This window comes from Cyrtonyx montezumae, unplaced genomic scaffold (assembly GCF_038088225.1).
Source record: "Cyrtonyx montezumae isolate F1298 unplaced genomic scaffold, pur_monq_1.0 scaffold_74, whole genome shotgun sequence".
Classification (NCBI taxonomy): domain Eukaryota; kingdom Metazoa; phylum Chordata; class Aves; order Galliformes; family Odontophoridae; genus Cyrtonyx; species Cyrtonyx montezumae.
The window spans coordinates 219,823-230,677 of NW_027072083.1; the positions used below are offsets into that span (position 1 = coordinate 219,823).

Consider the following 10,855-nt stretch of genomic DNA (forward strand, 5'->3'; position numbering starts at 1 on the left):
CACCCACCTCCCTAGGCAGGCCATTCCAGTGCCTGACCACTCTTTCAGAGACAAAATGTTTCCTCAGGTCTAATCTAAATCTTCCCCGGCGCAACTTGTGGCCATTCCCTCTCGTCCTGTCGTTATTTATCAGGGAGAAGAGGCCCACCCCCTCCTCACCACAACCCCCCTTCAGGAAGTGGTAGAGTGCAATAAGGTCTCCTCTGAGCCTCCTCTTCTCCAGACTAAACAATCCCAGCTCCCTCAGCCGCTCCTCATTGTGCTCCAGACCCCTCCCCAGTTTTGTTGCCCTTCTCTGAACACGCTCCAGGGCCTCAATGTCCTTCTTGTAGTGAGGGGCCCAAAACTGAACACAGTACTCGAGGTGCGGCCGTACCAGAGCTGAGTACAGGGGGATGCTCACCTCCCTGCTCCTGCTGGCTGCACTATTTCTAATCCAGGCCAGGATGCTGTTGGCCTTCTTGGCCACCTGGGCACACTGCCGGCTCATGTTGAGCCGAGCATCAACCAACACCCCCAGGTCCTTTTCCTCTCTATTCCTTTTGAAAGTGTCTGTTGTGAGCGTGGTCTTTTATCACACATAAATAAGTGCCCAACGGAAGGGACGGGCGGGTGTGCATCGCGTGTAATAAAGATGTTCAATAAGCAGTGCTTTTATGTCATCTTTTGCAGATTGCAGCCCCAGGAACGTCACTTCACCAGGAAGGCTGGTATGGCATTCCACTTGCTTTTGTTGTCTCTGTAATCCTGGGGTTTCCCAGTCGTCGTGCATCCCGGCCGTGAAGTCCCTGTTGAAACACTTCACCTGGTGCAGAGCTGGAGGAGGGCACTGTGGATGGAGCTGTGCTGTGCCCACCGCAATGTCCCCTTTTGCACAGATACGCAGCAGTGTCTGTTTTCCCTTTCTCTGTTTCATTGCCTGCTCAGCAGTATAAACCTGAAGCTGAAGTCAGCATCTTACTGTCTCCTAGTGCTGTATAAATGCAGCAGGGTGTTGTTGCAGAGAACTGTCAGAGCGAGTGCAGCAGCTTGGTGGGGCCTGGTTCTGCCCCAGCTCCGAGCTGAAGCATCAGCTCTGCTGGAGCTGTCAGGAAATCTTGCTGCTGATTTTCCCATACTCAGAGGGGTTCCTACATACCCGGTGCACGTGTGCAGTGTACCGGAGCACATCGTGTTTAATCTGCAACTTGGAGCACCTCCCCTGACCCCGGGGCCGACAAAGCATGGCGTCCCGGTGTCCCCGAGACGCCTTCTTTTCCTGAGGCTCTATCCAAACACTGCTGACACTGTGAACCATGCTTTGCTCCTAACTCTCCATAGATCACTCGGTGTGCTGCTGCGTGTCCATCCGTTCCTCTCTCCTCACCCTCTCTTTTCTCTCTCTTCTCATTTACTGTCCCTTCCAGTCCATGTCTGAAAAGAAGTTTGACTACCGGGAATTTGCTGCTATTCCTTCCTCCAAACCTGTTTACGAAATCCAGGTATTCACTGCATGCTGAATTTCTGCCCGCTGCTGGATTGGTCAGGGCTCAATTCAGAGGAAGTGCTGCATGTGGAGGGATGAGCCCTGAGAACAGAGGCTGACTGGCGTGAGGAAGTCCTCTTCAGGGTTCCCCTCACGTGGGGCGATGGCACCGGGCCGTGCTGTATTGAGGAGGCACTGGAGGCATCGGTCAGGTGTCAAAAGTTGGTGCAGATGGTTTTAAGAGCGATGGCAAAGCCTTTGCAAATACAAAGCAACTACATCTGCGCCTTTACTGGCCCTGAAACATCTTCGGGTGAAAGATGAGAACTGAAAGGGAGGGAGAAGCTATAGGAAAGACGGCCAACACAATGCGAGTGGGAGCTGATGTTGGCTTCAGGCTGGAATTACCCAGCACCCTGCCCCAGAAGCAGCTGTGCTGGCTGTTTCCTTACTTTTAGCTCTGCTGTAGGTGTCACCATCATTGAGAAGTAATCATATTTGGGGCACGAGTGTGTTAAAGAAGCCCTCGTGGGAGGAGGAAGCCTCGTTTACGCTGCTCTGTCGTTGCTGTGAGCTGCCTGTTTTTTCTTTTGTCTGAGTTAGTCGTTACCTGATGGCATTTATGACGGATGATTTGAGCGGATCGTGTGCGGCTCTTAGATTATCTTTTTAAGCTCTGTGTGAAAAGAATGAAGCAGAAGCCAGCAGTTGCATTCGTGGTGTGCATGGAGAGCCAGCGAACGCTGGCGTGGTGGACTATAACCCGCTGTCACAGCACAAACTGTTCAGGTCCCAAATGGTCAGAGCTGCAGTCGGAGGAACCTCAGCACTTAAAATTATTTGATTCCTGCTCTTGGCTGACTCCTTTCGCTGGTGGTATTGCTCAGCCCTTGGTGCTTTCTTTTCCCCTTCACTTTTGGAGTGGTGCACCAGGTCAGCAGAGAGCTGGCAGCTCCAACCCCACTGCAGCTCTGGGCTGAGTGTCCCCAGAGCTCTGCTGAGGGTCTCCAGAGGGTCCTCTGCTCCAGCAGAGGATTGGACTTGCATGATCTTTCAGGGTCCCTTCCAGTCACTGACATTCTATGATTCTGACAGCAACAGCTGGTGGAGTTTGACAGTTACCCGTAGATGTTTCTCCATAGCTGTCTCTGACGTCTGTTTGGATGTAGGTGCTTCCTATCCCATGTCAGTTCTCCATCTGGAAGAGCATTTATGGGTAGGAAGTGCAACAAAGGGTTTTCGGAGGGTTCTGTGCACTGCCTGGATCACAAGTCCTGCGGAGAACGGCTGAGAGAATGGGAATGGTTCAGTCTGGGGCAGAGGAGGCTCAGAGGAGACCTCTCCGCTCTCTCCCGGTCCCCGTAAGGAGGCTGCAGGGAGGTGGGGGTTGGTCTCTGCTCCCAGGGATCAGTGGTAGAACGAGAGGTGATGGCCTCGTGTTGCACCAGGGAGGTTCAGGTTGGAGATCAGGAAACCTTTTTTCCTGGAAAAAGCAGTTATGCACCGGCACGGGCTGCACCACTTCCTGGTGAAGTCTCCATCCTATGGGGTGTCCAAGCACCGTGGAGATGTGGCTCCTGGGGACACGGTTTGTGGGCATGGTGGGGATGGGCTGGGGTTGGACTTGGTAATTGATGAGGCCTCTTCCAACCTTAGTGCCTCTATGATTCCATACGCAACTGAATAAAGGAAAAAAAAACACACTGATTTTTGCCTACGAAGCCAGACCTGAGAACAGTGCGGGTGCAGAGCTGGGATCCAGGGCCCTCAAGGAGAGATCACTGTCCTGTGTCATCAGTCCCCTCCCATGTTTCTGCTCCTTTTCAGCAGTCTTCATGCTTCTTGCCTTTCCTGTCACCTCCTATCCCCTCCTCTCCCCAGACAAAGCGATAGGAGAGCTGTGCAGAGTAGACACAGCTCTCATCTCACAGTCCAGACAGCAGGCTGCTTGATTTCAGCAGAAGACGTGAATGGGAGAGCAGTGCCGTGGCTGCTGCACCACCAGGGCCTCTGAGGCAGAAGGTTCTCTTGCAGTATGTCGTGGGCTGGAGGGGGAAATGACCTGGCACTGGTGTTACAGAGGTGAACGCTCGTGTCTTCTTCTTTCCAGTCACCTGATGCAGCTGATGACCTCAGATACGTAGAGGACAGAAATAACTCAGGTAAGCCAATGGCCAAAGGAGACTTCTCTGTGCTGTTTACATCCCATCCACGGTTCTAGAGTGTTCTCCCTGGCCTGCGTGTGGAGTCAGCCCTGAGGACCTCACCTTCATGCTGCTTGAAGCATTGTCCTTTTCTTTTTTTGTCCATTCTAGAATGAAACCCTGAGATTCGCCACATTCAGTTTTGGGTAGGATATCTGCATCGTGCTCATTAATGGCTAATTTGCTGAGAACTGTTTGTTACGAGCATGCCTAACCCTCCTGTGTTGTGCTCTTGAGTGAAGAGTGGTGGTAGAATGTGGGTGGGACGTTCTGGCCTCCAGCAGCTGCTGTAAGGGGACAGCATCCATCGTTAGGGACTGCCTTGTGCCCCTCGTGCTAGAGCAGAGTCAGAGCCAGCAGCAGGCAGTGCCGGTGGGCCTGGTTGGTGCTGGAGGGCATTTGGATGGAGCTAGGTGAGGTGACTCCCCAGGCCCAAGCTTGTGGAGCCACGTGCACCATCACCTAAATAAACACTAGCTAAAGTTGTGTCTTCTGTATCCCTTCAGGCTGTGCTAGCTGTGCTATGTTCTTGTGTTCCCAACCGTAAGAGACAGCTCAGGCCATCTCCTGCTCCGTTCCAGGTGCTGTAGTGGAGCACAGCAGGGCATGCCTCCTCCATAATGGTGCTTTCCTTTCGTTCACCAGTTGATGCTGGCTTTCTTCTGCCTACTCTGCAGATATTCCTTGTATTTTACACAGTTAACAGCTCCTCTCTCCGTTTTATCGTGGCAAATCCATGCATGGACCATTGGCCAAGGAGATTTGACTGCAGAGATGCTCAACAAAGATGTAGCTTCTGAGAGTAGCTTCTGTTCTTCATGCTGTAGTGCAAACCTCTCGGTGCTGAGTTTTTCCTTTGAGGTGGTTCATTCAAAGCTCAACTGTTCTCCCATCTTTCTTCTTACCTGATGTCCAGAAGTGAAATTGCATTTCTAAGCAGTGTGCTGCTGTTGTCAGAAGGCTCCTCCTAGTGACTACAGAGTCGATTCTGTAGAGCTGTCTGCTACCTCTGTTGAACCTGAGCTTCAAGCAAAAGCATAAAAGCAGATGCACGACGTCAGCACGGGGCTTGGGATGATCTGACACGAGCTGCTTGGAGCGCTGAGGAAAGGTGTTAAAGAAAGAAGCATGAAGTGATTCTTTCCAGAACACTGCTCCAAACTACAGCCGCCTTTGTTCGGCTTTGCACACCATAAGCTACAGGCTTTCATTTCAGAGCTGTTCTCTTCTTTCTTCAATCTCTGTCAGGTTACTCCTGCAGTAACCTCTGCCCTTCACACCGCTGCCCGGCCATCTCTGTAAGATCCCAGTGGTGTTTTTGGAGTTGAGCTCCATTTGACAGTACGCAATGAGGAGCAGTCCGTAGTGTCTCTCAGTGCAGTCATCATCACTTCTGTTCTTCATTAGATACCAAACACAGAGCTCGCTGTAGATAGCTGCATCGTTTTGTGACAGCAGGCCATTTCTTCCCATCATTTCTCTCTGCTTTACCTACTTTCTTACACGCTAAAGGATGTATCTTCCTATCCTCTGGCAGCTGATTATCATTAAGAGCTTTGGCAGAGGACTGTAGAAAAGACTTTGGAAAATGCACTACGCGGTGGTGAGGTCGCCTTTATTTGCATGCTTCATGGCTCCTTTGGGCCTAAGAGCAGTGACCACCCACCACCAGCTCTGAGTCCTCCACCCTGTTTGAGTGCTTCTCTCCATGTCTGCCAACGCCTTTGTTTGACTGTGGTTTGGTTGCTTTGATGGTGAGCCGTGTGGTTGTCAGTCCTGGCGTCCTCCCAAGGTGTCGCGTTGGTTACCCGTGTTCTCTCGGTTCCAAGTCCTTCTCAAACAACAGGTTGATGCTGCACAGTGGTTCAGGAGGGGTTCTGGTTCATAACAAACACTCCTACCTGGTTATTGTGAGGAAGGGGACATTGCCATGAGCAGAGGATGGGCCATTAAGTACGGCCCAGCACCTTTGTGCACCTCTGACGTGACAGATCTCTGTATCTGAGGTTCTCTACTGAATGCAGAGACTTCAGAGAGGCTTCTCGGGAACTGGAAGGAGCAGTTCTGTGGCTTTGTGAAGCTTTGTCCTTTTTACATCAGTCCTCCGTGGACGTTGCTCAAGCCACATTACCACAGAGGGTGGATTTTCTGGGGCAGGTAAAAGCGCAACGTACTCGAGGTGCAAAACATAGGTTCATAGGTTCATAAGGTTGGAAAGGACCTACAAGATCATCTAGTCCAACCATCCTCCTATCACTATCCCTACCCTACTACTAAATCAAATCCCTAAAACACATCCTGAAAGGCCTCAGAGCATGTCAGCTGAGGGTCAGCTCTGCCACAGTGGCTTTTGTGGTGAGGTCCTTTGCTGGAGGACCCAACGTGCAGTGTACAGACGCTCCCCCCTCTCAGTACGGTGGCAGTACTCACAGTGCTGTTCAGTGCTCAGTACTCTGTTGAAAGTCCCGCAGTGCTCAGAGCTCGAGCACGTCACAGAATCACAGGATGGCCTGGGCCGAAAAGGACCTCGAGGTTATATGCCTCAGTCCCTTCTGTGTGCTGATTATTCCTAAAGTTGGGCACTTCCGTACCATTTTCAGGGAATCCTGGGTGTTGAGGGAAGATGTCTGCTGAGGAGCAGCACTTCCTTCCCAGAAAATAGTAGTCCTTCAGGTACAGATCACCTGAAAGTTCAGGGCAGGGTACTGGTGTGGTTTACCTCTCAGCACGTGGTGCACCCTTACGTCGTGGCTAACCGTATCGCTCGCACACCTCAACCTAGCACGTCCTCCTCAATCTGTTACCTCTTATCTACGCAGTTCCTCAGGAGCAAGATGGACAGCCAGAGGAGGAGGAGGAGATGCTATTAACACGTGATTCGTCAACACCAACTGCATCTGCACTTGAAGAGATGGCTCTGTACAGCAGCAAACGCAAACTCCGACACAGCCGGCGCAGCCTGGAGGCCGCTGTCCCGACGTAGACGACCCGAGGCACCCGGGCTTTGCAACGGCCCAGCACGGGGCTCCTGAACTTCCCGTGCCCCAGGAGTAGCAGCACGCTGCCCGTAGTGCTGCCTCCTGGACTCCAGGTGGAAATGAGCACCCCGGGAGCGTCGTGGTTAACCGACTTCCTTCAGGCTGTGAACCGCCCTCTCTTCTCACCCAATAGTGCACTGGGGCACGTCCGAACCGAAAGGGGATGACCCGAGACTGACTGATGGCTAACCAGGAGGAGCTGTGGGTAGGACGGTGGGCAGCTGCAGTTTGTTAGCCTGTAAATACTGGGGGAAGGGGGGTGGGTGGGACGGTAGGACACGGAGAACATAGAGTGTGAGTGTGTTGAGCTCCAGCTGTTATTTCCTCAACCCGGATTTTTTGTTTAATGGTTAATGCGAGAGCTTCTACCCTGGTGTGGACGAGAAGGAAGTTCCAGCCTTCACTCCTATTTAATTTCCAGTCTTTTGCCAAGAAGCATCTCCTTCCACCTCCCACACTGTGTCACCTCTGCTTTCTTTTGGGAGCGTGTGGAAGCTTGGAGGCAAAAAAAAAAACAACACAAAAAAAGGAATTTTAGTGAAGTGCCTCCTTACTGACACTGACACCCGAGTGCTCAAAAGAAGACTGAACGAGCCGGAGCCCGTGCCAGCTCCGTTCTGCTGCTGCCTCCGTGAGCGCAGCGTCTGTCCCACGTGGGAAGCTGCTCCTGTCTGCAGAGTGTCCTGCTGCTGTGGGAGGCAGGTGTCTACCCCAGGCACGTGTGCGTGGCAGCAATAGCAGAGTAGCGAGGGATTAGGGTATGGTGGCAGAGGTAGGAGGTGTAAACGGCTAACGAGGTAGGGGGGTAGGATTCAGGAAACGGGGAAGGGTAGGACGTGGCATCGCTGGGGTCAGGTTAGGACTAACGGGGTCTTACAGGTGGGGTACTGGTGGGGGAGTCCCGCTGGCTGTCATCTGTGGTGGTGCCCGGGGGGGTTTGAAGGAGTGACCGCCTGCCACACGGGGAGCACAGGGAGGGGGAATGGATCTGGCAGCGACCTGCAATAACCACACCCCACGCCGTGCCGCTCTCTGACAGCTTGCTGACTTCAGGCCCCACTGCGCACAGGATGGGGCAAACGCATGCTTGTCGTAGCAGGAGGGAAAAAGCAAAAGGAAAAAGGGACGGGGTGTGGTGATTCCTGGTGTCCACGCTTGGAACAAGGGCCGTGAACAGTTTGCATCCAGTGAGCTCTACAGGCGTGGAGGAGGCTGATGCTGCTCACAGCTCTGAAATCAGTCTCTGCTGCTCTTACTGCCCACTACTGAAGTAAAACATCCCTGTTCCTTTCTTTTTTTAATGGATTTTGTTTGGGTTTTGTTGTTGGATTTTTTTTTTCTGTGAATGCCTCTAATAGAGAGAAAGGCATCTGAGTTCAGCAGTCATTGATCTGTCCATCCAGATCCATTGGTGCTCTCTGCTGAACTCCAGCAGTAAGGCCAGAGCTGAACCTTCACTGGGATGTGGCCTGGGAGAGGCAGGCACTTCTGCTTGTACGTTTGCTGAATGGTTGGAGGCACTGTTTTTTTATCGTTGAGAACCTCCCTCCCTGCCAAAATCCAGAGGATAGTTTTAACTGACTTCACACGGTTTCATTTTACAGGGCTCTGAAGGGGGAACTGGGATATCTCGAGCTGCAGCCACGGCTGCTTCCATCATCAGCAATTTGAGCTTTTTTCCTTTTTAAAATCTAATTTTAGCATACGCTTTTTAACGAGAGCAATTTTGGAAACGATCTCGGATTTGTTTTGGTGACTAACGTGATTCTTCTTCCTTTCCCTTTTTGGTACCTGGTGACAGGCTCTGGGTTCTCTCCCCTTCTCTCCTGAGAGACTCTGAGGGAAAATTAGCGCATCAAGACTGTAACTAGTGACATTTGTACAACCAAAGAAATCTATTTTGTGGTTCAAGGATAATAAAGTTTACTTTACATTTTAGACCCTCGAGTTATTCCGTTTGCACTGGGTGAAGTCTACAGTTTCTCAGCTTTGCTTCCTGCCATCAGCTTGCCCATAGCCCAGCAAATAGATGGGTTGTTTCCTGCTGAAAGGTGCTGAAAGGAGGTGAGGTTTTAGCCAGAGCTGCTGGTGCTTTGGGATCCAGCAGGAAAGCACGCACCTGGGAAAGGCCTACAAGGCATGGCATGGCATACTGGGGTGCATCCAACCAAAATGTGATGTGGTCAGTGGCCCAGCTGGTGTGGCACAATAGCAATGCACGGGTAGCAGCCAGGGAGAGCTGGAAGCCACTGTGCAGCCAAAAGCTGAACAGTAGTTGCTGTCACTGAAATGTGATGATGAGACAAAGCACGCGATGGGGGTGCTGCAATCCATGGTTCTGAAGTTCAGAGGGAACAGGAAGCCAGAACCATCATCATCACAGAGTCATCACAGAGTGGCCTGGCTAGGAAGGGACCTCAGAGTTCATCTCCTTCCAACCCCTGTGCTGTGGGCAGGGTCACCCCACCGCAAACCAGGCTGCCCAGAGCCACGTGCAGCCTTGGCTTGAGTGCCTCCAGGGATGGGGCACCCACAGCCCCATAGTGACCCCACAGAGCCCCATAGAGAGGCCACAGTGGCCCCAGAGTGTCGCAGAATCCATAGGGCCGCATCCAGCCTTGCCTTTAGTTCCTCGAGGGACGGGGCATCCACAACCGCTCTGGTACAGTAACCTGTACCGGTGTGTCACCATCCTCTGAGTGACAAACTTCCTCCGCACATCCAACCTCAACCTCCACTGTCTTAGTTTGGAACCGTTCCCTCCTGTCCTATCGCTACCAACCCAGGTAAACAAGGGAACGGGAAGGGGAGCTTGTCTTCTTCATCACATCAGCTGCACCGCGTGGCTTGGTGTCACCCACAAACATTCCAGAGGTGTGCTCCATCCCACTGTCTGCGACACACAGCCCCTGCAAAGAAGGAATAGAGAATAGCTTTCAAGATTTCTGAAAACCCATCATTTTTTGGTCTATTTGCAACTCTGCTTTCAGTCAGCATAAATACATTACGTGCATACGGAGTACACGAAGTTGCAATCAGACATTCAGCTAAAAGAAAAATCTGATCGTGCCTCTGTAACAGATTCTTATCAGATTTATCACTGCCAGAGAAAAAAAATATCCCTCATTTACATTTGTGAACAACTGTTTTCAAGGGCGAAGCACAGGAACAGTAAAACTGTGTGAGCACCTGGAGAATTCACTCATTGCAGCCACATCTCTTGAAACGGATTGATGCGTGATTTCACAAACGTGAGGCCAAAGATCCATTAGCTTTATGATCTTCTTGCCCTCTTTTTCATGTTTTAATTTAAAAAAAAAAAATACGGAAGAAAATTGTGACTCGTTTAGATTAACTTTATTAGGTGTTTAAATGCAGCCCAAGACAATTCCTCTTTGCTCAGTGCAGCCCACGGAGCCAAAAGGTTGGACACCAGTGGGCTGGAGGAAGGGCCAAAGATGGAGAAAGGGAGGGCCAAGGATGGAACAAGAAATGGAAGATGGACAGGAGAGGGAAGCAGAAGAGCTGGTTGCTCATACCTGGGCCATTTGTATTGTTCTGACAAGAGCCAGAACTGCTTGGATGGTGCCTGTCAGAGGTTATTCTGGTCTGTTCCAGAGCTGTCTCCTCTCTGTATGAGTTCACCCCAAAGAATTTCGTTTCCAGCACCCTCAGTCAAAAATCAGCCCTCTCCTCAGTGGAGTGATGTCACCCCACGGGATGAATTCCCCACCCCAATAAAACAGAGAAATTAGAAACTGGAGCTCTCCATCCCATGCAAAACGGTAATGAGAGTAACTCGCAAACCATACTGCAACACCACAGCTGCCCCTGCAACAGGAGCAGCTCCTCCGAAGGCGTCCACTGCTGAGGATCATTCCCACTCCTTCTGTGCCCCTCTGCTCCTGCCGCCGCCCCTCTCCGTCTGCATACCAGCATGCAGCAGATGGGAAGAGCTGTGTTGTTTGATTTCTGGAAGATTTTCTATGCTGGTTTTATAGATAATGACGGCCTTCGTGCAGGACTTGAACGGAGTAGGCTAAAAAGAAATCCCGGGGGGGCCTCTAGTGACAGAGACGTGAACTGCCACGTGCGGAGCTCCACTGCACAGCAGTTGTTCAGTGCACGGAATTGGGTTGAGGAAAGCG

The 10,855-nt window shown here is 51.6% G+C and overlaps 1 protein-coding gene across 1 annotated transcript in view; it reads left to right on the forward strand.

Annotated features, from left to right (window-relative positions):
• The window catches only part of SCRIB (scribble planar cell polarity protein), a 91,964-nt gene extending 84,648 nt beyond the window's left edge, over positions 1-7,316 (forward strand). Inside the window, exons 42-45 of the mRNA XM_065751501.1 lie at positions 673-710; positions 1,407-1,481; positions 3,576-3,627; positions 6,489-7,316. Of these exons, the coding sequence (XP_065607573.1) occupies positions 673-710; positions 1,407-1,481; positions 3,576-3,627; positions 6,489-6,652 (329 nt within the window). The 3' untranslated portion in view covers positions 6,653-7,316. The remainder of the gene's footprint in view (positions 1-672; positions 711-1,406; positions 1,482-3,575; positions 3,628-6,488) is intronic.
• The last annotated feature ends 3,539 nt before the right edge of the window (positions 7,317-10,855 follow it).